This window comes from Chiloscyllium punctatum, chromosome 38, assembly GCF_047496795.1.
Source record: "Chiloscyllium punctatum isolate Juve2018m chromosome 38, sChiPun1.3, whole genome shotgun sequence".
NCBI classification, from domain to species: domain Eukaryota; kingdom Metazoa; phylum Chordata; class Chondrichthyes; order Orectolobiformes; family Hemiscylliidae; genus Chiloscyllium; species Chiloscyllium punctatum.
In genome coordinates this window covers 47,985,616-48,009,066 of record NC_092776.1, presented here as the reverse complement: position 1 = coordinate 48,009,066, position 23,451 = coordinate 47,985,616, and the positions used below count along the sequence as shown (strand labels likewise).

General features: G+C 39.2%; 1 protein-coding gene across 1 annotated transcript; it reads right to left on the bottom strand.

The window, feature by feature from the left end:
* Window positions 1-1,265: 1,265 nt before the first annotated feature.
* Window positions 1,266-23,171, bottom strand: ankrd22 (ankyrin repeat domain 22). Its single transcript, XM_072557827.1, has 6 exons — window positions 22,863-23,171; window positions 14,293-14,481; window positions 10,621-10,728; window positions 7,706-7,783; window positions 6,563-6,661; window positions 1,266-1,401 (listed from the first exon to the last, which is right to left on the bottom strand). The coding sequence occupies exons 1-6, from the start codon at window positions 22,881-22,883 to the stop codon at window positions 1,324-1,326; spliced, it is 573 nt and encodes a 190-aa protein (XP_072413928.1). The 5' UTR covers window positions 22,884-23,171; the 3' UTR covers window positions 1,266-1,323.
* Between the last annotated feature and the right edge of the window lie 280 nt (window positions 23,172-23,451).

Genomic DNA, 23,451 nt, shown 5'->3' with positions numbered 1-23,451 from the left:
GTGGAGAGATATCCTTTGAACAACATTTCAAGTTAAGTGACCCTTCCCAAATTTATTTGGGATGGGGTCTGTAATTTACATTGCAGCATATCCCAATAGGTATGACCAGTGAATTGTCAGGATTGAACTTTAAGTTTGAAATTTAGCTAATCAACAACTTCATGTGGCTGTTAGAGATCTGGTCCCTTTGCTCAAATTTAGAGATGGACCTGACCATCATACCGAGTGTTGGCACAAAGTGACGACAGTGGTACTTGGAAATATTTTAACAACTGTCTGGGGGCGGCATGGGGGTTAGCACTGCTGCCTCACAGCGCCAGAGACCCGGGTTCAATTCCCATGTTAAGGCAACTGTCTGTGGAGTTTGCACATTCTCCCCATGTCTGCATGGGTTCCCTCCGGCTGCTCTGGTTTTCTCCCACAGACCAAAAATGTGCAGGTTAGGTGAATTGGCCATGCTAAATTGCCCATAGTATTAGGTGAAGGGGCAAATGTAGGGGAATGGGTCTAGGTGGGTTGCTTGTCGGAGGGTCAGTGTGGACTTGTTGGGCCGAAGGGCCTGTTTCCATACTAAGTAATCTAATCATCTAATCTACATTTATAATGCAAAGATGGCAAACTACATCTAGCAGGCAATGTAATGGAGCATCAATGTCCAACTTGTAAGCAAGCTTCATTAGAAATTCGACACTTCAGCAACTGTTCTCAAAAAAATGGGGATCATTGCAGAATGTTGTTCAGAAATTATTGTAATAGTACAAATGTAAGTGAAGTTTACATTTTAACAGTCATATCCTACTCAGGAATGTTTTTTGGTATTAAGGAAGGACCTGAGAGACCTGCCAAATGTCAGTTCCTGGGTCTGAGCAGTGTTGGAATACGAGAGTTGTTCAATGCCAGCAAGTAGGAGCTGTCACAAGGTTCAGAGTGGACTGGAAAATACTTTTCAACCAACAAAATCTAGTCATTGCATAGCAAGATCCCACAAACAAAAATCCAACAATTTTGATGAACACCAGTTGACGGACAAAGAGTAGGCAGTTGACTTTTTCAGCTCTTCCGGTCAACATACTGCGATGACCATTGCATCCTTTAAAGGGGGCCGCTGAGGCTTTAGTTTAACCCCTCATTAAAAGGTAGCCAAAATCTCTCTCTCAAGGCATTGAAGTCTCAGCCTAGGTTTGGTACTGGAATCTATCATTGCACAGTGTCATCCTTAGCTCAGAGTTAAATGGTGTAAAGTCACACATCAATTCATAAAAAGGTATATTAAAGCATCATTTATTTGCAACATACAAATCAGCATACATTGATTCCAGAACATTATGATTCCTTCTGTAACATAGCAACAATCTGTGGAAACTTTAGGCGTGTAGCAATATCCAGAGGTGTTTCTCCATTCTAAAAAAAATACAGTAAGTAATACTCCATTATATGCTTTACAATTTAATTTCAAAACTAGAGAAGCTGTAAATGCTCATTAGTTTAATTCAAGTAGTTATTTTATAATGTTTTGTAAATTAATAGGCACACAGTGAAGGGAATGCAATTTCATGAGTTTCATTAGCCATTGCAAAAGATATGGAGTGAAATCACAATTGGAGTTGATGTGAAAGTACAACCCGTTTTCTAAACTGCACTGGCCGAGCACCAACCTTTTGTAAAGTTAGTGCAATGTGCCCCTTTAATCACCTATCTAACAAGTGAAATCTAGAGAGAATAAAATTGAATTTTGAAGCAGCTATTGGAATCATCTTCATTCCACCCAGTGGCTGATGTTAGATTTCTGTGCAAAACAATCTTGGTTCTAACATGTAGAATGGTAGGATCTTAAAAATAATGTTACATTCACATTTTCTTCCCTTCAAACATAAATTGATATTGAAGTGAATTTAAAGCACACATGGGAAAATGTCTCATGTTCAGACACTGCTCAATCTCTACTTAAATTACTAATGGACTGCAGCAATTCAACACCACCTTCAAGGGCAATGGAGGCCATGCAATAAACACTGGCCAGCCAGCAATACTCCTGTCTCATGAGTGAATTTTAAAAATCCAAAGGTTAATATAACCTCTTAGTAACTGGTACAATAAATAAAATTGATCTCAGACAACTTACAATGCAGAAATATTTCATAGAAACCTTTCCGGTTCAAAGGCAATAATTTAAAAGACCTGTGAGTATCATTTGGAGTCCAATTTGATATTGAGGAGTAAGTTTCAAAGCATCCAGCTTATTAGATGTCCCCCAAGGGATTAGACCATCACAGGAAGTTGTTGAATATCAGCAGCTTTTCCCAATTCAAGGGTTACTTTTTTTAAACAAAATCAAATTTGGTTATTGCAATATATATTACTGTACAATATCTTAAGGGTCAATTAGTATTGTTTGAGGTATGTCAAATTCTTGTGCCCACTACAGAAGTTTAAGCACTGAGACATGTATTCAGCATTAATTTCATCTGTACCAAACTGTTTAAAATTTTAATTAGACAGTCACACCTTTATACTTACAGAAAGATCACTTGCTTTATACCATTACAAAAATCAAGGTAGAGAGTGATGAGGCTGCCATAAAAAAAATCTTAAATTATCCTTTTCTATCATGAGTGGAAATAGGGTCACTGTCCCTGTTATTCTTCTTGGAAGCCATTTCTCAGGTCAGTGGTTGGACTGATACTGGTGGTGAAGGGAATATCAGGTTTAAGGGACTGAGAGGGGCAGAGGTCAGGAGTAAACCATTTATCTCAGCTTGTTCTTCCTTCTAAGTAGATTGTAGCTGATTTGTACCTCCACTCCAAATATTCCATCTTTGCTCAATTTCTAAACAACCTTTTTTAACAAAACTTCTTGATTTAAAAAAGGAGGGGCATTTTATATGGAGATTTAGTAATTTAAAAAAAAATGATGATCTGGGAGTAGACTTCTAAACAAACATACACAACTGTAGCTATCCTTCAATGAAATCAGATTGTGCACGATTAAAATTGACGCTAAGATTATTATTTTCAAGTGTCTTTGCAAATTTGTCTAAGATTTAGAATTTTATACATTATATTGTTGAGAAAAGCTGTAACTGCAGTAAAATCTACACTTGCAGCGCCCTATTAACTGGAATCTAATATTCTCTCCCCAGTCTGGCATCACTGATTCTGTATGAATTGCTGGTGTAATTAGTCAGAAGTGTTATAAAGAAACCAGCTGAAGGTTGAAATATTTTTGTCTTCACGGTGGAGAGGCTATAAGCTTCCATAAATTGGATAATGTATCAAGGCATGTTTTTGTCTGATTGTTGCTATTACCATGAACTCCAATGCATCACTGACATTTGAGATTTATTTGTATCATCCTATTCTAGTGTGCCAGTTAATGTAGGTCTTATTGTATTAAACTTAAAATAATTATAAAAGATCTGACAAAGGCCTAGCTGTTTAAAAATCCAACTTGATAGCGTAAAATTATCAACAAAACCTGTAATATCGAATATAAATCACCTGTCATTGAGTAATTTCACAGCACCTTAATATGGAACAACATTGTTCACAGAAAACAGCAATTTCTTTTCAATAGATATCAATCTGATCACACAAGTTTGGTAATCTTAAACGGAGGTGTCTACAAGTACCAGTAGCAACCTTTCAGTCTGAGCACAAGTAGGGTGGTTAAGAAGCAGTGTAGAATGTTTGCCTTCATTGCTCTGACCTTTGAGTATAGGAGTTGGGGCATTATGTTGAGATTGTAACGGACTTGGTGAGGCCTTTTCTGGAGTAGTGTGTGTAGTTCTGCTCACCCCATTACAGAAAGGATATTCTTAAGCTGGAGAGAGTTCAGAAACGATTTACCAGGATATTGCCAGCATTGGAGGGGTTAAGTTGTCAGGAGAGACTGGGACTTCTTCACTGGAGTGTAGGAGGTTGAGTGGTGACCTTCCAGAGGTTTATAAAAATCATGAAGGGCACAGATAAGGTGAATGGCAGGTGTCTTTTCCCTAGAGTACGAGATTTCAAAACTAGGGGAAGTATTTTTTAAGCTGAGAGGAGAAAGATTTAGAAAGACATGAGGACAATTTTTTTTTAACACTGATTCATGTTGGAAAGAACTTCCAGAGGAAGAAGTGGTAGATGCGGGTACAGTTTCAAAGTTTAAACAACATTTAGATCAGAGCTTAAAAATGTGTTGCTGGAAAAGCGCAGCAGGTCAGGCAGCAAAGGAACAAGAGAATCGACATTTCGGGCATAATCCCTTCTTCAGCATCTCCTTCTTCTGATCTCCAGCATCTGCAGTCCTCACTTTCTCTTAACATTTAGATCAGTACATGGATAAGAAAGGTTTGGAGGGATATGGGCTGAGCACAGGCAGGTGAGACTAGTTTGGTTTGGGACTATGGTCAACATGGACTGCTTGAACCAAAGGGTCTGTTTCTGAGCTGTATGACTCAAAGTACATTAATCATGGGTATCCGAATGATAACAGTGATCACAGTGAGACAGAGAGATATAACATGCTGAACATTCAAGGAAACCAAAGTAACAGTTCAAGGACGGTTCACTAGACACACTCGAAGTGTAGCAGCTGTTGAGAGCAGATTTGAGCTGTATTCATTGGAGTTTAAGGAAAAAGAAGTGATGTTGTTGAAACAAAGGATTCTGCAGGGCTGGACAGACTGACGCTGAGAAAATGTTTTCTCGTGTGGAAGAAAGCTAGAACGAGGTGGCTTTATCTTAAACCAAGAGGTCCATTTCTTTAAAAAAAAGATCAAATTTCTTTTCTCAGAGGGTAATTAGTTTTTGAAATACTCTTCCACAGTCAGCAGTGGAGCCTGGGTCATTGACTGTATTAAAGGCTGAGACATTTTTTTTATTGAGAAAGGACCTGGTAGGTAAAGGGGTTAGATAGAAAAATGGGAGTTAAAGCCACAACTAGATCATGGCAGAGGGACACAAATGACTGCAAAATAGTTTGCTCATATTTCTTATGCACAATTACAAATAACGCAAACCTTAGGATGAAACAATTTCCATCCCAAAGTTTTGTAAGAAGCTGGTGCAAACATCTGCAAAGTTCTCTAAATTCGGAAACGTTATAATGTAAAGTTGCAAATAGCACTTTAAGAAAGCAGAGAGTGATAAAGCTTAGAAGCAAGCACTACCAGATCTAACATTTATTTATTGGGATAAATCCAAGCATATGGTGAGTGAACATCTTCGATTTTCAGTTGATCAGGATCAGCCAGCATCATTTTATAAAGGATAGGTTATACTTGATGAACATGATTGAACATTTTGGTGAGGTAGCTGAACTAATTGATAAGGGAATGTCTCTTGATGTTCTTTATATGGCAGTCCAAAAGACATTTTATTACAAAAAAAAAGGGGGAAATGCAGACCCTGGAAATTAGAAAACAAAAATAAAAGAATTAAGGAGAGGTCACTGGACCTGAAACATTAACTCTGCTTTCTCTCCACAAATGATGCCAGACCTGCTGGGTTTTTCCAGACATTTAATAAAGTTCCTTAAAACTGTTAGTTACATTTGAAGTTCTTGGAATTGAAGACTAATCAATGATTTGGTAAAGGAAAAATGGAAAGACAGACAGTGTGGACATACATTCTTTAATTAAGAATATGAGAAGGTGTTAACCCAAAGGGATCAGTGTTGTGGTCTCAACTGTTGGCTCTCTGTCCCATCATCTACATTTGCCAATTACACAAAGGTCGGGTTCACTGTACATGGAATATAGACATCATGTAAAACTACAAAAAAATGATAATCAATTTAAGTGAATGGGCAAAATTGTGACAAAAGGATATTTTGTACTCTGGACCAAAAAAAAATGGATACATTTCTAAATAGTGAAAAAAAACAGTAGTAGTCATCTAAAGATTTCTGCAGCTCAAATACTTCAGTAATGTCTCAAAGTATAACAAAATGAAGGGCTATTGGAATGCTGGGCTTTATACATTATAGATGCCTCGTACACAAGGAGTTAGAAGTTGTACTTTAACTATGCAAAGCCCTAATTCAACAATACTTCGAATGAATAAATTGGCCATGGAGGAAGTGTGATTTGGATATCCTGAATGATATTTAGATTCGGAATTTAAATGATGAGGAAAGATTACACAAATTCTTGTATTCCCTGGAATTTAAGGACAAGGAGTAACTTGACTGAAGTTTGCTATTGGGGGGAACGGAATGGTTAGATAGAGGGAAATTGTTTCTGCTGTAAGGAAGTCTTTAAAATGAGGACAGTTCTGAAAAGAGATCTCCATAGATATTGCCAGATCTGCTGAGTATTCATGTTCTTCATTTCAGATTTGCAGTATTTAGCTTTTGCTTATCTTAATCACCATAGGTTTGAAGGCTATCTTCATCATTATACTCTAACACAATGTCCAAAACAAACTTGATAATATTGTATTCCATAAAAAAACAGAAGGATTCTCTGCTCAGATGTGTCCTTCTTCAGAGAAGTTATAATGTAGCACAGTAATGACTTTTCTGATCCAAAATGTACAGTGAGAAATACTATATTGTAATTAACCGTGAAAATCTTTACCTTATTAGCAATAGATGTATCTGCATTTGCTCGAGTAAGAATAGACACAATCCTTTTACTCTTCATTTGACAGGCATAATGAAGTGCTGAATTACCTTTCTGTAACAAGATTTAAACTCAGTTATACATGTACACTAATCCATAGCAGCTAAGTCAGACCAAAGCACTGCCAATTCTCAGCAGAATGACAATGTAGCAGAGCCATGTTTAGCCGAAAAAAAATCACACCATTGTATCTTTGGGTGAAGCAGTGAATCACTGGGTGAGAAAATAAAGGACAAGAAATGATAGGCAAGAATTTTTTGAAAAAAAGTAGCAGAGGTGAGAAGCTTGAATAACTAAAGCTTTCCTTTTTTTTCTTGTTAAAGATCAATAAAATTTTTGATGTCTTGTTTGACACCCGTTGTATTTTATATATTTGTTTTGAACTGAGGAACTTTAAACAATGCTCAAACATCTACTTCCACTTGAGGGCACTATTCAGTTTAAAATAGTATATAGAAATGTTACATCAGGTCCCTAATGAGGTTCAACAAACACAGTTGGTGTGTGTTAGGACAGGGACAAACGTTTGGGTGAGCTGCAAGTTTATGGAAAATAAGTATACAATGGGGGTCAGAATGAAATCACTGGGACCACTGAGTCTAAAAAGGTATTAAAAGAAATAAATGATGACTTCAGCACAGATGGGCTAAGGGAGTCTCAGAAACCAGAAATCAGAAACAAGGGCTGGAAGGAGTTGATTTTAGTAAAGGAACAGAGGATTTAGGATCAATCAAATCAGGGCAATTGTCTAATTTTGCCAAGGAAGCTCTTGGGGACTAATTCCTGTCACATAAAAAAGGCACCTTCTGACAAACACCAAAATGTCATTGTTAAGCATCAATTTAAGCTTTCTAGCAGTCACTGAAGTAAGCACCTCATTGATAACAAGGCATGTTTTACAGGAAGAAAACAATTGCAGAGTTCAAGAGAAACACCAGGAGAATGGGGCTAATTAGATGGTTATTTCCAGGGGCTAGCACAACACAATGGACTGAATGATTACTTGCAACATGATTCTTAAAAAACATATTGTTGAGACTTAACTGGTGTATTTTCCATGCAAAAATTAAACACTTGTAATCATCCACTGAACCTTACATTATCAGTTGCATTTATATCCACTTTAGCATTCAACAACATCTTGATCAATGCTTCATTCCGACTCTTCTTTGATTCCTATGGAACAAGTTTACAAGGCTTATAAAGATGAACTACATGAAAAATTAATATACATCTTGGCCTGTTCACACTCAACAATCAATTGCAAGAAAGAACTAATACTGATCACACCTTACAGCCCCTTATTGCATACAAAATACTTAAAAGTTATGCAAATAAATGCAGCAGATATTTTGCACAGTGAGCAACAAGATGGACTCCATCAGGTTCAGTTGCAAGATGAATACTCGGGTAGGACACCAGAATTCCTGCCCTTCTATGAAAAGTTGCACGAGATCTTTTTGCATCTACTCAAGCCACCAGAACAGAGACTGAAAAGTATGTTTGACATGTAACTGAACCACGAGACCTGATCGTTCCCTCACTGCTCTACTGTAGTTACATAATTTTCCAACGTCAGACAATATTGTAAGTGGTCAGAATCAGCTGCAGTGTGCATCTTTCCAGTACATATTTCTGGTGTGGCAGCCTCCCAGCCCACTGAAGGTCAGAAATCCTTAGATATTACAGGAGTAGAGCCTGAATATTCTGACTCCAAGCCAAGAGTATAATGTAACCTCAAACTGTGCAACCCTTTCAACAAGAGTGAAGCAACACACTGTTCTTGTAGACAATATGTAGTTAAGTTCAATATTAACTTGACTTACCATATTTAATTAGTTGAAATACCACAAGGCAAATTACACAGCAAAGGTAATTGCTAAAATAAACTCATTCGAAAATCTTCCTGTTCTTTGAGGTTTGTATTTTTTCCTGTGCCTGAGGCCTTGTGGGCAAACTAAAGTCATGTCCCAGTTTTCAAAAGGGAAAATAAATTAGATTTTTTCTGAGAAAGTCAATCTTAATTGGAATTACTATTGCAAAGAGATCTGTAATTCTATCAAGCAAATGTATGGAGACCTAGAGATCCCATCTTATCTAACTTTCACTGTTTGAGAGAGATTCTGCTGCAAAAGTCAACAGCATTTCACTACTGAGGTTTGATAGCATCTGTACATATATTTCTTTTCAAACAAATAGTTCCTAATTACTCATCACCAGAACAAATATTGCATCAACCATGGGTGTATCCTCTAATAGCGTCCATTGAAATAGGAGATGAGCATTGATAAGTAAAAAGATTTGCTTTATTATTCCACAGAGATTTGATAGTGAATGTGCGCAAATGGAATTGCTGCAATATTTTTCCTAACTATTAGGTCCAAGCTTGGTTGTCAGAGTACTGGAGAAATTCCAGGAAGTCTTATTGGACTCAAAACACCAACAGATATTATCAGACCTGAGTTTATCCAGCAATTTCTGTTTCTATTCCAGATTTCCATCATCTGTAGTTTGTGCCGTCAGTAATGTAGTCTTAACATTCAATATCGCCGGGTCACCTGAATGTCCACCTGCATGCATGGGAGATCCAGTTATAGATAGCTAATGGGATATTTGAGGCTTTGGATTGTTGAGAGATGTGTCTTTTTAAGGCTAGGGCTGCACGTACTCAAAAGCTGGACAGTTTTGCTTCTTTGCTCTGTAGTCATTCCTGCATACCTTTGCATCACTGATTCAATCCCACATGGATGGGGTTAAGCTAACATTGACACTTATTCTGGTTATAGTGATCTCAGCAAATAGGCTGAGGCTAAATTTCTCCCCACATGGCAGCACCTGTAAACACAGCTGAGTTGAGGCAGATACTGTACTCCAAGCCAAAGACTTTCTGATGGAAAAAGGATATCGTTACTGAAGCTGAAAATGTGTTGCTGGAAAAGCACAGCAGGTCAGGCAGCAACCAAAAAAGCAGGAGAATCGACGTTTCGGGCATCAGCCCTTCTTCAGGAATGATATCGTTATTGAAGTCAAGATACATCTCAACCATCTCAGTGGTTGAGATGCTGCTCGGTTCAAAGCAAAGTTTCAATAACTAAGCTGGTAATATTTCTTATAAGCCTCCATTCTATCAATATCTATGACCACCAACACTGTTTCTCAGAGCTTAGAGCCCAGTTAGTTACCACCATTCCCCTCTCACTTTGAGTGTGAATTAGAATTGACATCTCTAATTCCCATCAGCCATCAAAATGTGATTATACATCATCCGAAAGATTTCTCAATTACTTGTGTTATATGTTCAGATCACCTGGTGCAACTTTAGAAAGTGACTCACAGTTCATGAGGATCACCATCATCTGAAGATTAGTCAATATCCTATGGAAGGTCAACAACCTTACCACACCACACTCTCTCCTAAGTTCCACAACGTATATCATGGAAATCGCAACCTATGTTGACCTGACATGTAGGTCATGTCTTTATCTTGGTCTTAAAAATCATGTGTTTGTCCATACTCCAGGTATAAAAGTCAACTCTCTTTTCAGCCATGACTGGCTATATTCACATTATTAGACAGCCTCAATTTTCTACACCACCAATGCATGTTTTCCACCTCTTCTAGCTAACTGTAAGGGACCATGCAAGTGATAAGGGCAGTGTTGTGAAGATTCACAGAAGCTTAAAGACACACGTCTACAGAGCAGACCACACATAACAAATGACAGAAAGCTGACCATCCACATCCAGTCCATCAGTTCAGGGTTATAATGGCTGTATTAGCCAGCACCAAATTTTTAAAAGAAGGACTATGAGGCTTCAAATTCAACTATATGCTGACATCTTTGGTATTCTGCAAAAAAAAAATGTCCTGCTTGGAAAATGGATAGCACATAACAGCAGTGAAGCATAGTGTCACTGGAAGTTACGTTAGCTTTTGTATCCCCTGTTAATTCAGTTAAACCAGTAATAACTTTTAAATTAACAATTTGCAGTCAGAAAGCCCTCACACTTACCATTATAATGTAGCCCAAAAGCAGGACAGGCATCAAGATAATGATTAGCAAGTAATCCAGAAAGGAGAACTTCCTCTTGACAGCATAATGTAAACATGTTCGTTCCTTCTTCAAAATTAAGGAAAATAAACATTATTTACTTAAAAATACTGATAATCTGGAATGCAAGTATCCCCGTTTCTAGTTTAATATTTTATCAACTATTTAATCTCTCCTTACATCAGGCTGTGGGATAATTTAATCCAGTGTAACAACAGCAAATGTGAATGAGGAGGTCAGATAAAGGTTGTTACATGAGCAGTATCAATGCTGAAGGTAGGCTGACTGTATGTCTCTACAAAGTAAACAGGACTTGTGAAGGGGAGGGTGAATCAAAGCATATAGAGTGCAAGGAACAGGAGGATGCAGTCTGGAAAAGGGCAGAACAAAGAGGGAGAGTTGAAAGCACAGTCATGGGATAAGACTTTTAAATAAGAAAGGTCCTTTTAAAATGAGGGATGGAAGTGACAAGGTGGAGGGATTTGGACAAGTGTTTCCACAGAGCAAGGAATGTGGCTTCTTTAAGAGGTTTCAAAGATCGAACCAATCTGAGCACAGATTAATCACCTGACTTCAGCACATTTACTGCAGCTGGCCAGCTGCAAGGGTAGGGCACCAATGATTTGCAAATTTAATTTCACACTTGTTTATGGGGGCATTATATAATTTCAAGTTTGTCAGATTAGGGTGGCTTTGGACTACCTTTATAATTGAGAGCAAAATGTCAGAATGAATATATTCATATGTTGTGTTCTGAAATCTGCCTGACAACAAGTTTGGATGGCTCCTCCATTAAAGGTTAAGTGGGGTGGGGTGTGGTGGGGGGTCAGGATCATCTTATTGGGATGACATTGTAAGACTGTTAGTGTTGTGTAAAGGTCTGAATGTATGTGTTGACTATGGGTAGACCATTAGTCTTCAGGTATCAAAAGGAATGTCAGATTTTATAAACAATTTCATTCTAATCTGTCTAAGTCCGAGAGAGAATGGAGTTAGACATTCCTTAGAAGTTAATTGATCAGCATTCCTATATGGATATGAGACCCATGTGATTGATAGACCATAAGATATAGGAACAGAATAAGGCCATTCTGTGCACGAACTCTGCTCCACCATTTGATCATGATTGATGTATTTCTCAACCCCATTCTCCTGCCTTCTCCCCAATCACCTTACTAAGCAATGATCTATCACTGTCTGAAATGCACTCAAAGAACTGGCCTCCACGTTTCTCTGCAACAATGAGTTCCACAGATCAACCACCCTTTGGTTTGAAGAAATTGCTCATTTCAGTTTTAAAGGATCATCAATTTACGCTAAGGTTGTGTCCTTGAGTCCTAGTCTCTCTTACTAGTAGAAAGATCTTCTCCACATCCACTCCATTCAGGCCTCTCAATATTCTGTAAGTTTCAATGAGATTCTCCCTTCATCCTTTTAAAATCCATTGAGTTCACACCCAGAGTTCTCAACCGTTCTTGATACGAAAAGCCCTTCATCTCTGGGATCATTCTTGTAAACCTCCTCTGGACCCACTCCAACACCAGCACATCCTTCCTTAGATACAGGGCCCAAAACTGCACTCTACATTCCAAATGCAATCTGATTAGTGCCTTATCCAACCTCAGCAATATATATCTGCTTTTATATTCTAGCCCTCTTGAAATGAATGCTAACATTGCATTTGCCTTTCAACCTCCAACTGAACCTACATGTTAACAGTAAGAGAATCCTGAACTAAGACTACCAAGTCCCTTTGTGCTTCAGATTTCCAAAGCTCTTCCAAATTTAGAAAATAGACTATGCTTTTATTGATCTCATTTTCCCACATTGTATTCCATCTGCCACTCCTTTTACTACTCTCCTAGCCCATCCTCATGCTTCCTCAACACTACCTGTCCTTCCATCTGTCTTTGTGTCATCTACAAACACAGCAACAATACATTAATGTATAATTTAGATATTTGAGGTCCTGACACTGACCCCTGCAGAAATTCATTAGTTACCAGCTACCATCCTGAAGAACGCCCCTTTATCCCCACTCTCTGCCTTCTGCCAGTCAGTTAATTCTCTAGCCATGTCAATAACTTGCCCCTAATGCCATGGGGTCTTACCTTATTTGGCAGCTACCTGCATGGTACGTTGACAAAGGCCTTCTGGAAATCCAGACAGATCACGTCCACTAACTCTCCTTTATCTAACCTGTTTGTTACTGCCTTAAAAGAATTCTAAGCAGATTTGTCAGACCATGACCTTCCCTTGGTGAAGCTGTGCTGACTTAGCCCTATTTGACCATGCACCTCCATAATCTCATCCTTAATAATGGACTCTAAAATTTTCCTAATGACCGAGGTCAGGCTAACTAGCCTATCATTTCCTATCTTCTGCCTCCCTCCCTTCTTGAACAGGAGTGTTACGTTAGTCAATTTCCAGCCCAGGGGAACCTCCCTGGCTCCAATGAATCATAGAATCCCTACAGTGCAGGAAGAGGCCATTCAGCCCATGAAGTCTGCACTGAGTCTCCGAAAAGCATCCCACCCAGACCCACCTCCATACCTCATAACCCCCAATTTACCATGGTTAATCTACCAAATCTGCACATCTTTGGAGTGTGGGAGGAAACTGCAGTACCATTACATTTGACTCAATCCTTCTCTCTCTCAAACTGTTCTATCATATTATGGTCTCTAGGCCCAAGGAGTTCCTTCACCTTCAGCTCCCTAAGTCTGCCTCATTTCACGTCACACAAATCCAGAATTGCCCGTTCCCCCATGAGGTCTACCACAAGCTGGTCCAGAAGACCATCTCATAGCCATTCCACTAATTCCTTTTCTTGGGATCCACTACCAACCTGATTTTCCCAAATCACCTGCACATTGAAGTCCCGCAGGATTTTTGAAACACTGCCTGTCTTACATGCCTTTTCTATCTTCTGATCGTTCTTCTTCCACACATTCTGACTACTACTCAGAGACCTGTACATAACTGGATCCTTTTCCCTTTGCAGTTCCTCAACTTAAACCCACACAGATTCTTCCAAACTCGATAATCACCCCTTGCTATTGACCTTACTATGATGTTGCATTGAAAATGACCTTGGAGGGAGAATAGGCCATCGAAAGCCATAGCACTGGCTTATAGGTTATCCTTGAACCTCACAGATTGGTCAGTTTAAGAATCTGAGAATAGGGGTTGAAGGGTGGTGAAATTAGAAATTATACACTAAACAAAGTAGTAGCAAAGAAGCTATTGGAAGCTAAGAGATTTTGCCTGATTCCTGGGTGGCATAAAGTCTGATTCTGGAAAGAGATATACTTTCATATTAAAAGATTTGCCCATTTAACTTTTATGTTTACAAGTGACCTCCTGAATAAAACTTGGGAATGTTACTTGTGATTTGTTTAAAATATTAAGAGTCTCAATAATTTGAAATCTTGTCACCTGATCCTTCTATTCCTTGAAATAGAAACATTATTGGAGTCCATGTTTGTGGGAATGATACCGGGGTTAACGCTAGCCATTCTAATTGAGACACCAGGGATAAAAGGTGAAACCCAGAAACAGAGGCAGAATGGGTTAAATGCTCTTAGCAATTGCAATAAACCAGCAAACAAGGGAGGAAAAAAAAAAGCTCACCTTGTTTTTGATATTGACGTTGGCTGCTTTTCTTAAAAGGTACTGCACCAGTTCAACACGACCAGCTCGACATGCAGCAATGATGGGAGTGTCTCCATAACAGTCATCTTGTGTATTCACGTCTCGGTTTTCCTGCAGCAGCTTCCTCAGCTCTTCAAAATTGTTTTCATAAGCAGCTTGGCAAATTGGCTGAGGGAAGGAAAATCTGAATCTTAAAGTAATTGCTTCTTCCAGGCCTGTTCACCGCCTAGTATTAACAAGTTGGTCATTTCTTCCAACCCATTTCAAGAATGTATGCCAATTCACCCTGAAATTATAACTTTAAATGCTGTATCGTCAAAGAAACATAAAATGGGAGTAAGAGTAGTCATTCAATATGATCATGATTGAACCTCTACCTCAATACTCCTACTCTCTTCCCGTACCCTGTTACATCTGTAGTGTGCAGAAATCTGTTTTTCTTTCTTGAATACATTCAGTGCCTGGACGACTACAACCTTAAGTGGTAGAGAATTCCACAGGGCTACCACTCTCAATGGAGATTTTTCCTAATTTCAGGCCTATTTTGCATCCTTAAACTGCGAGCTGTTATTCTGTACACCACATCATTCACTCACCCCCCCACAACCCGCACCCCCGCACCCCCCAGGAGGGGCATCATCTGAATCCAGTCCGTCCAGCCCTGGCAAAGTAGCATACATTTATGAATTCTTCTGAACTCTGGTAAATACAGGTCCAGTGGATCAACTTCTCCTCATACACTGAACCTGCTATACCAAGCCTGAGGCTGGGGAACCCTCACTGCACTCCTTCTACGGCAAGTATATCTTTTTTCCAGAAGAGGAGACCAAAACCAGACACTATACTCTCCGGCTGGTCTCACTAAGGCCCTGGCCAGCAGCAATAACACATGCTTGCGCCTGTATCCAAATCCTCTTGCAATGAAAGTGAACATACCTTGGTCTTCCTCAATTGCTTACTTTCAATGATCCGTATATAAGGACACCCAAGTCCCTTTGTACATCAATAGTTCCCAATGTAAATAATACTCTGCCATTCTGTTTTTTCTGACTAAAACATTCCATGTTTACCCAAATTTTATTGCCTCTAAAGGAGGTTCTTTATGACATCACTGGACTAGTAACTCTATAGGGCCAAGCTATTGGTTCAAGGAACATTGAGTCAAATGCCATTTGAATTCAAATTCAATCAATAAATTAGGAATGTAAAGTTCATTTCAGTAATAGTGACCATAATGTTCTCAATAAGAACCAAAAGGACTGCGAAAAGTGTAAATCAGACTCAACGTACTGAGGATGTTCTGAGGAAGGGTCACCCAATCTGACAAACTAACTCTGCTTTCTCTCCACAGTTGCCACCAGACCTGCTGAGCTTTTCCAGCAAATATTGTTGTTTTTGTTTATAACATTATCAACAATAGGAAAGGAAATCTGCCAGCCTTATCCCATCTTATAAATTACTCCAGACTCTCAGTCATGAGGCTGACTTTTAAGTGCTCTCTGAAATGGTCTTGTAAATTGCTCAGTTCAAAGGCAATTAGGGATGGATAGTAAATGCTGGCTTTGCCAGTGACACTCACATTGCATGAAAGATTAAAAGGAGGTCGGGGACTAAAAAGCCCTTGGTGGAAGAGGTGGCCATTGTTTGAGGCAGATTTTAAACCTTCAACCTTATGAAAACAAAAGTTTCAATAAAACCTTGAGGGTGCTAAGAGCAAAAGATCCCACTGATCAGAGGGAAGTTTTCTGGGAGGATCACTGCAGGTACAGAAGCCGACATTCCTGCCTCTGACCACCTCTCCATGGCTTGGGGGTTGCTGCCTCACTAATGGCTGAACGCTGGTGGTCCCAGTTAATAGGCACTATCTGGAGAACCCTCTCTGGCAGTGGTACAGAGTCAGGGAGCTACCCAAGACTTGGGCTCCCCATTATTTTACTGCTCTTCCTTATCTCTGCTCCGGTCATGGGAGAGGGTGCAACAGCATTAAGACCAACACTTCCATTTGACAAAATTTCATCAACTTCAAACGATAATGTCTATTTCTGCACATATGCTGCCTGACTGGATGGGTGTTTTCTACATCAATCGTTCTTGAACTATGAATTTTAAATACCACAAAATTGTACACTTATTTCACTCTCCAAAGTGGGGGTGGGGCACAAATTTCTCTTTAAAAAATCTCAATGGCTAGTTGAAAATCAATTTGTAAATTAAACCACTTCTCATCCTGTGAGGGTTGGCCTCTTCTGCAAGGGGAACCCCAACTTCATCCCTTTGGTGCTTTGCACATGCTCACTTTAAGACATCAACTTTTTTTTTTGTTTAAAAGCAGAAGTACTTTCAAATATCCTGTCACTGGAACACAAGCCAAAAGGAAGAGGTTTCAACATACTTCTCAATTATGACATCATGTTCCCACTAACTGTAATCCCCCATTTCATTCAGAAACCTCGCTGACCATCAAGCAGAATCATTGGGGTTTACTTGATAGTTCTCTTTCAGATCACTTACAGCTTAGATTTTGTTGTTATGATAAGGAATTTATCTTGTGCTTTAAGTCAATACTATTACCCTGCACATTGAGGTACCAGTCTGTAATATCTCATACTAGGGTGTCTGCACATATATGTCCCCGAGATTGCTTAATGCTTATCTCTATGTAAGGTTCTTTAAATCCCAATGTACTGTAACATTCCTTTATTTATACCCCTGAAAGGAGCATATTCTGAAATCTGGCCCTGTAATGTAGTGTCCAATATCTCTCTCCATATGATCACTCTAGAGTGGTGCCTTCTCTTTTACTGATGTCCAAATAACATTATCAGTCCATCATTTTGATTTCTATCACTAATTTTCCCACAGTGAAGTCTCAGGGAAAGGCCCAAATCCTGGGACCTGGAGCTGCATATTATGGGAAACTGCTTGCTATGATGGAAGTCCTATTAAGGATGGCATCCTCTCCACCACCCTGTCCCCAGGTATACAGCTTGGGGCTACTGGTCAACCAGAGGTCCAGCAGTTCTGCAACTGCAACAGCACCACCAGGAACAGTGGCCACAGGTGGGACTGCACCTCAAAAATGTCACCATACAAGGACATCACACTCCTGACCAGGTCAGTGGGATAGGGAGACACTGGGAATGGTCAGACTTCATAGGCACTCCATGTGCCACCCTCACCACTGACATCCATCAGCAGTGAGCATCCTCTGCAAGATGCATTGCAGTAAGGCACCAAGGCTCCTTAGACAGCGCTTTTCAAACCCAGCAAATGGTAGTAGAAGCAATGGGAACACCACCAAGGTCCCCTCCAAGTCATTCACCATGCTGACTTGGAAATATATGACAGTTTCTTTGCTGTTGCTGGGGCGAAAATCTTGAAACTCCATGCTTATCAGCATTATGGGTGCCCCTATAACAAGGACTGGAGCAAACAAGGTGACAGCACTGCACCACTTTCTCCAGAGCAAATAAGGATGGAGCAATAAACATTGGTCTGGCAAGTGACACCCATGGCTCAAAACCAATACAAATATCAGTTTTGACTTGCTAAAAGCTGTTTCAGAAACCTGACTGTGGGATTCAAACATGAATTTCTGGTAAGATTTGGGGACAGATTCAAGAGAGAAAATAAGGAGGTTGGACACAGAGTGGTAAATTGCAAAACTGGTGGAATCCAAGCTTGTTCAACAAATTAATATTTCTTATTAAAAATGCATCTATTATTAAGTTGCAACACCCTTGAGAGACCTTTGAGACTAGGTATGTCTTTGTACCTTTTTAACTATGACTGGTTTGATATACAATTCTTGCCTCATAAACAAAGTACTTTTCATTTCAGCCTCATTGTGGACCCAAGCACAGAATACTGAACTTGGCACTGACAGAATGTAGCATTGTCAGAGATTCTCTCCTTTGGATGAGACATTAAATTGTTGTAGATAGAAATTGTTGCTTTGTGGCATTCAATGGAGAGCTGGCATCTTGCCCAACGTTCTTCTCCACGCTCACCATGTCGGATAATCTTTCATTCATTTTCCATGTACAAATTAGCTACTGTGTTTACATACAGTATAACATTGCACCACATCAGCTGTAAAAGTGTTTTGTAACTTAAGGACATGAGGGGCTGTAAGGGTTACAGTCCATCAGAGAGAGACGGGAAGAAGTACAGAAGACTATAATAGTCTGTGAAGAAATGGTAGGTTCGTGAAAAGAGTCCTTTGCACTCCTTCTCACAAATGGAAAGGTAGTACAAGGGAACCTAAAAATAAGATCATGAAAGAAACTGTTCTCAACACAGGAAAAGGGTTTTAATATTAAAAATGGCTGACAAAATCCATCTTCACATGCGCTGACATTACGGCATTAGTGAAACGCAACTAGTCTTGTTAAGCCTGCAAAGCTCTTGATATACTTTTTCAAATTGATACACCATACCGAGTAACTTCACTCAAGAGTGATCCTTTCAGCAAATCTGAGGCCAAGTAGGGTCTACACACACACATTGGTCCTCCCTTTCTATGCAAGGCTGTTATTCAGCTCCATCCATTTCCACTGAGTTATTCATTCAATTTGCCAAGGCTGAAGCCACAATGACAGGCAGACAGCTCCCACTTCTTAGAAGTGCTCTGCTCCTCTGATTAGGTCATGGAAGTATATTTTTTTAAAATGCTGCAGCTCAGGATCATGAATTAATCCATGTAAGTGCAGTGCTCCATCAGCCTTGGTCTTGGGCTCAAACACAGCATTAAAAGAAATGGTAATGGAGAAAACGATGGAATGCAAGCTAACAAATCTCCAGACGACAATGGTTTTCACACAGGGTAGTAAGAGAAATAAAATGCCCTCAAATCAACATTTCCCAAAACTTGGGCTTTATATTATTGGATGCTGGTTTTGATGTACGGATTTGGAAATTGTCGAGGAAATACATGGTCCTGAAAGCACAAAGTCATCCCAAGGTATAAGGAGGCATTCTGAACTTTCAGGTATGAATTTTCTTACTTTATGCAAACTGATTGTATTTTATATGCAAAAGTGAGGACTGTAGATGCTGAAGATTAGAGTCAAGAGAGTGTGGTACTGGAAAAGCACAGCAGGTCAGGCAGCATCAAGGAGCAGGAAAATCGACATTTCAGGCAAAAGCCCTTCATCAGGAATGACTGTATTTTATGTTTACTTTTTAACAACTTAAAATTTCTACCAATGATAGTCATGTAGCTAGCTAAACATGACAAGCGTGTTATGTGTACATAACTTAGTCTGGATATGTGGGTGTTTTATTTGAACAATCCTGTCAGATATTGAAAAGAGCTAACTAAATTAATTGACAAATGCTGCGATCTTTTCAAAACAGTTTTATTTTGGTCTTATCTTTTATAAAAGGCTGGCTGGCTGACTGTGCATTATGTAATAATATTCTTGCAGCCAATTATTGACCTCTTTTGGAACGTAATCACTGGAGTAATGGTAACAAGTATGGGAGCCACTTTTCTGTGCACTAGATAACCGATTGATCAATCTGTCTTGATGAATTAATATTTTTCAGGACACCAAAATAACTGATCATCTCAAATCACTGATCTTATTGTAACGTCAAATTTACAATCCTGCTGGCCTGTGCTATTACTTTTCAGAAACGTTTCACAAGAAACCATCCACATCTATCTTAAGAATATTCATGGACTGTGCTTCTATTACCTTTTCCAGAGTTTTGCAAAAAGTATGATCTTCAAAAGAAAAAATTTGCCCCATTTCTGGTTTTACAGAGGTCACCCTTTATTTTTATAATGTGACCCCTATTACTTGATTCTTGTATGAGAAGCCTGTCCAATTTTTCTTCATAAAACATTAGACCATTCCACATATTAGTCTTATAAAACCTTCTCTGAATAGCTTCCAGTGCATCTACATTCCACCAAAAATAAGGTGACCAATACTCTACACAATACACAGATGATCTCATCAGTACTCTCTACAAATTAATCATAACCTCTATCTTTTTGCATTAAATGCCCTTGTAATAAGTAACATTTTATTAACTATCATAATTACTTGCTGTACCTAAACACAAATCTCTTGTGATTCATGGATTAGGCAGCCAGATACCTCTGCACTTGAGAAGTCTGCAATCTCTCACCATTTAGGTAATGTATGTTTTTCATTCTTCCTTCCAAAATGGACATATTCACACTTTTGCCTCATCTTTACCAACTTACTTAACCTACTCATATCTTTTGTGGCCTACTTATATCCACTTCACAATTTACTCATGTTCCTGTCTTTGCATCATCAGCAAATTTGGCAACCATTCCTTTTGTTCCTTTGTCCAAATCACTTATGTAATTTGTAAACTGTTGAGATCACAGCAGTGAACTCTGTGGCACACCACTCATTACATTGTGCCAACTTGAAAATAAGATCAATTATGCCAACTCTGCTTATGTGCCAGCTAATCTTCTATCCATGCCGGTATGTAAGTCCTAAACAATGAAATTTTCACAATAAATGTTTGAGTTGTGTGTGTTCACGGGACAAGGGCATCATTGGCTCAGCCAGCATTTATTGCCCATTCCTGATTCCTCTACAAGTTATTAATTCTTATCTTATGCATTATTCTAGATAATATACTTTAATATGGCAGCTGCTTGAAATACCACTTGCTTCCATGCATCTAATTAATATTGAAAGTATGACTCATTTTGTTTTGAGAATGAAATAGCTGTTTATGCATTGTCTGGACTGTGAACACATTGTGGGTTAGGAACACTTTGTCTGCATCGGATGTTCAGAAGAATAGATTAGATGTCAGTGTGTATAGCTGTGTGGACACCTTTATAATGAGCTGATTTGTGATATTTTCCTGCTCTGATGAAATCACCACCAAGGGTTTTTCAAAAGAAAAATCAGAATGACAATTATATTATGTTGGCCATTCTTGGGGAACAATTGGCAAGTCAAACACCCACATTTAGCAAATCTGTCATCAGTTGAGACCAGGAAATTGGCCCCATGGAAATTTGATCATTTGACTCCACTCCACTATTATACATGAACTTGTTCCAAAAGCTTTTTTGTTCATTTTAGCTTCATGAATTTGATATTATTCTACTTGCAACATAATTTTGTATAGTGATATTATCTTAAGTTGTTAATGGCAGCTGGCATATAGTAATTTTGGATGTGTGTAAAACCTCTTCTACTCTGACTAAATGGGGAAAAAGAAAAGTCTCAAATATCCTCAGCCAAACACGTTGCACTAATCACAATCTTCACAACATTTTTGAGTCATTTACATTGAAGAATATTTTAGACTGCTTTTATTCCGTCATGATGTGGAGGTGGCAGTGTTGGGACTGGGGTGGGCAAAGTTAAAAATCCCACATCGACAGGTTATGGTCCAACAGGTTTATTTGCAAACACTAGCTTTCGGAGTGCTGCTCCTTCATCAGGTAGCTGTGGAGCAGGGTCATAAGACATTTGTAACAAAAGATTACAATGCCATGTAACTGAAATAATACATTGGACAAACCGGGATTGCTGTTAAGTCTTCCATCTTTTAGATTGGATTGCAAGTTTCAATTCATTAATATATAAATCCCAGAACTTCTTAAGTCACATCCTTGAGATAATTTAAGGTTTTATAAAAGGTGACATCTCAGCTCAGACAGTGCATTAAGGGTATGAGGTTAGAGTCTGTCTGCAACCCAATCTTGAGTCAAACTGGTTCTATTTCCAAAATAGGAATTTATAAAATATTACCATGGATTGACTGCCTGCAGATTATGTGCTTTTTGAGCAAAATAGAATCTATCTGCAAATATAATGCTGCAAATGCAAATTTACCCCATAGACTTTTATGTGTGTCCATCCATGAGAGAGAGTGTATGTGTGCATGTTTGGTAAAGTGAGTATGAGACAGTATGTTGGAGATGCCACTTACCCCATTTTGTTTTCTGGCAGGCTGTTTGGCTCCACAAGTGGGTGCATGATTTGGCAATTCAATTTGAGAGCTGCAGCAAAACAGGGAGCTGTGTTCAGATGGACTTTGAATACTTCATTCATGCAGAAGCTGGACACACCTTGTTTTGCAACTCGTTTTTTATTCTCCTGTCCAGGAGTTATTAGCAGCAACAACCCGCTAGGCTAGAACCAGGCCCATATTAGCTCTTCCGTCCACCAGCCCAAGATTTTGAATAAGCCCATTCTGAAATCCAGTACAGTCGAGAAAACTTTTTAAAATGACCGATTGTAACAAAGCCTCAGATTTTTAAAAATGTAGGTAAACGTCTTTTGTCTTGCATCGCGTCGACCTCTCCACCTCATTTACAGTCGTCAAAGTGTTACCAGCGATAAACCTTAAAACTGTCTCCACAAACAAACTTGGAAACTTTCTGGTAAGAGCAATGCGACAAGGGAAGAGGAATTATAACGTCAACTCACTGTACAGATCATATAGAAATTCCACTCAAGTACTGATCTATCCCACACCGAAAAGCTCAGAAGAAGTCTCCTGTCTTTGAGCACTGGGTAATGTACTGTACTCACCTCCGAGTAAAAGACTCCCATTTATGCCCTGGACGCTCCGAGAGCCAGCCAGCCAGCGGCGAACATGCGGAACTGGAACTTCACCTCTCAGGCTGCGCCTGCTACAGTGTACTCTGAATAGGAACCATAAACCCAGGGAGGGGGTGGGGAACACTCCCTCAGGCTTCCACAAGCTTAATCCTAAACCCGTTTCAAAGGGTCTCGGATGTTTTAACAGAGGGAAGAAAACGGTTGTATGAATGTTGAAGGTGACCACAAGCTGGGAGTGTCAGCTATTCACAGCACATCCATTGAACAAAGTTCTGCTGAAGCTTCTGGAATGTGAAGGAACAAGTCAGTGCAGGTGAAAGCTGAGAGTTGTACTTTTTGTTCAGTATTGGACTAGCTTGTTTTGAAGGAGAGCCAGTCATTTTCTCTTTTACTCAGAGAACATCCAGCAGCTTTGCAAAATTCCATTTCTCTTTTCTCTGTTCAACCTCTCAATTGCTAATATTAATATCTCACCCGCCCCAGTTTACTAATTCAGTTTAAAACGCGTCGTTGCTGAGTTGCAATTAAACGTGTACACAGAATTCATTATACCTCGTAT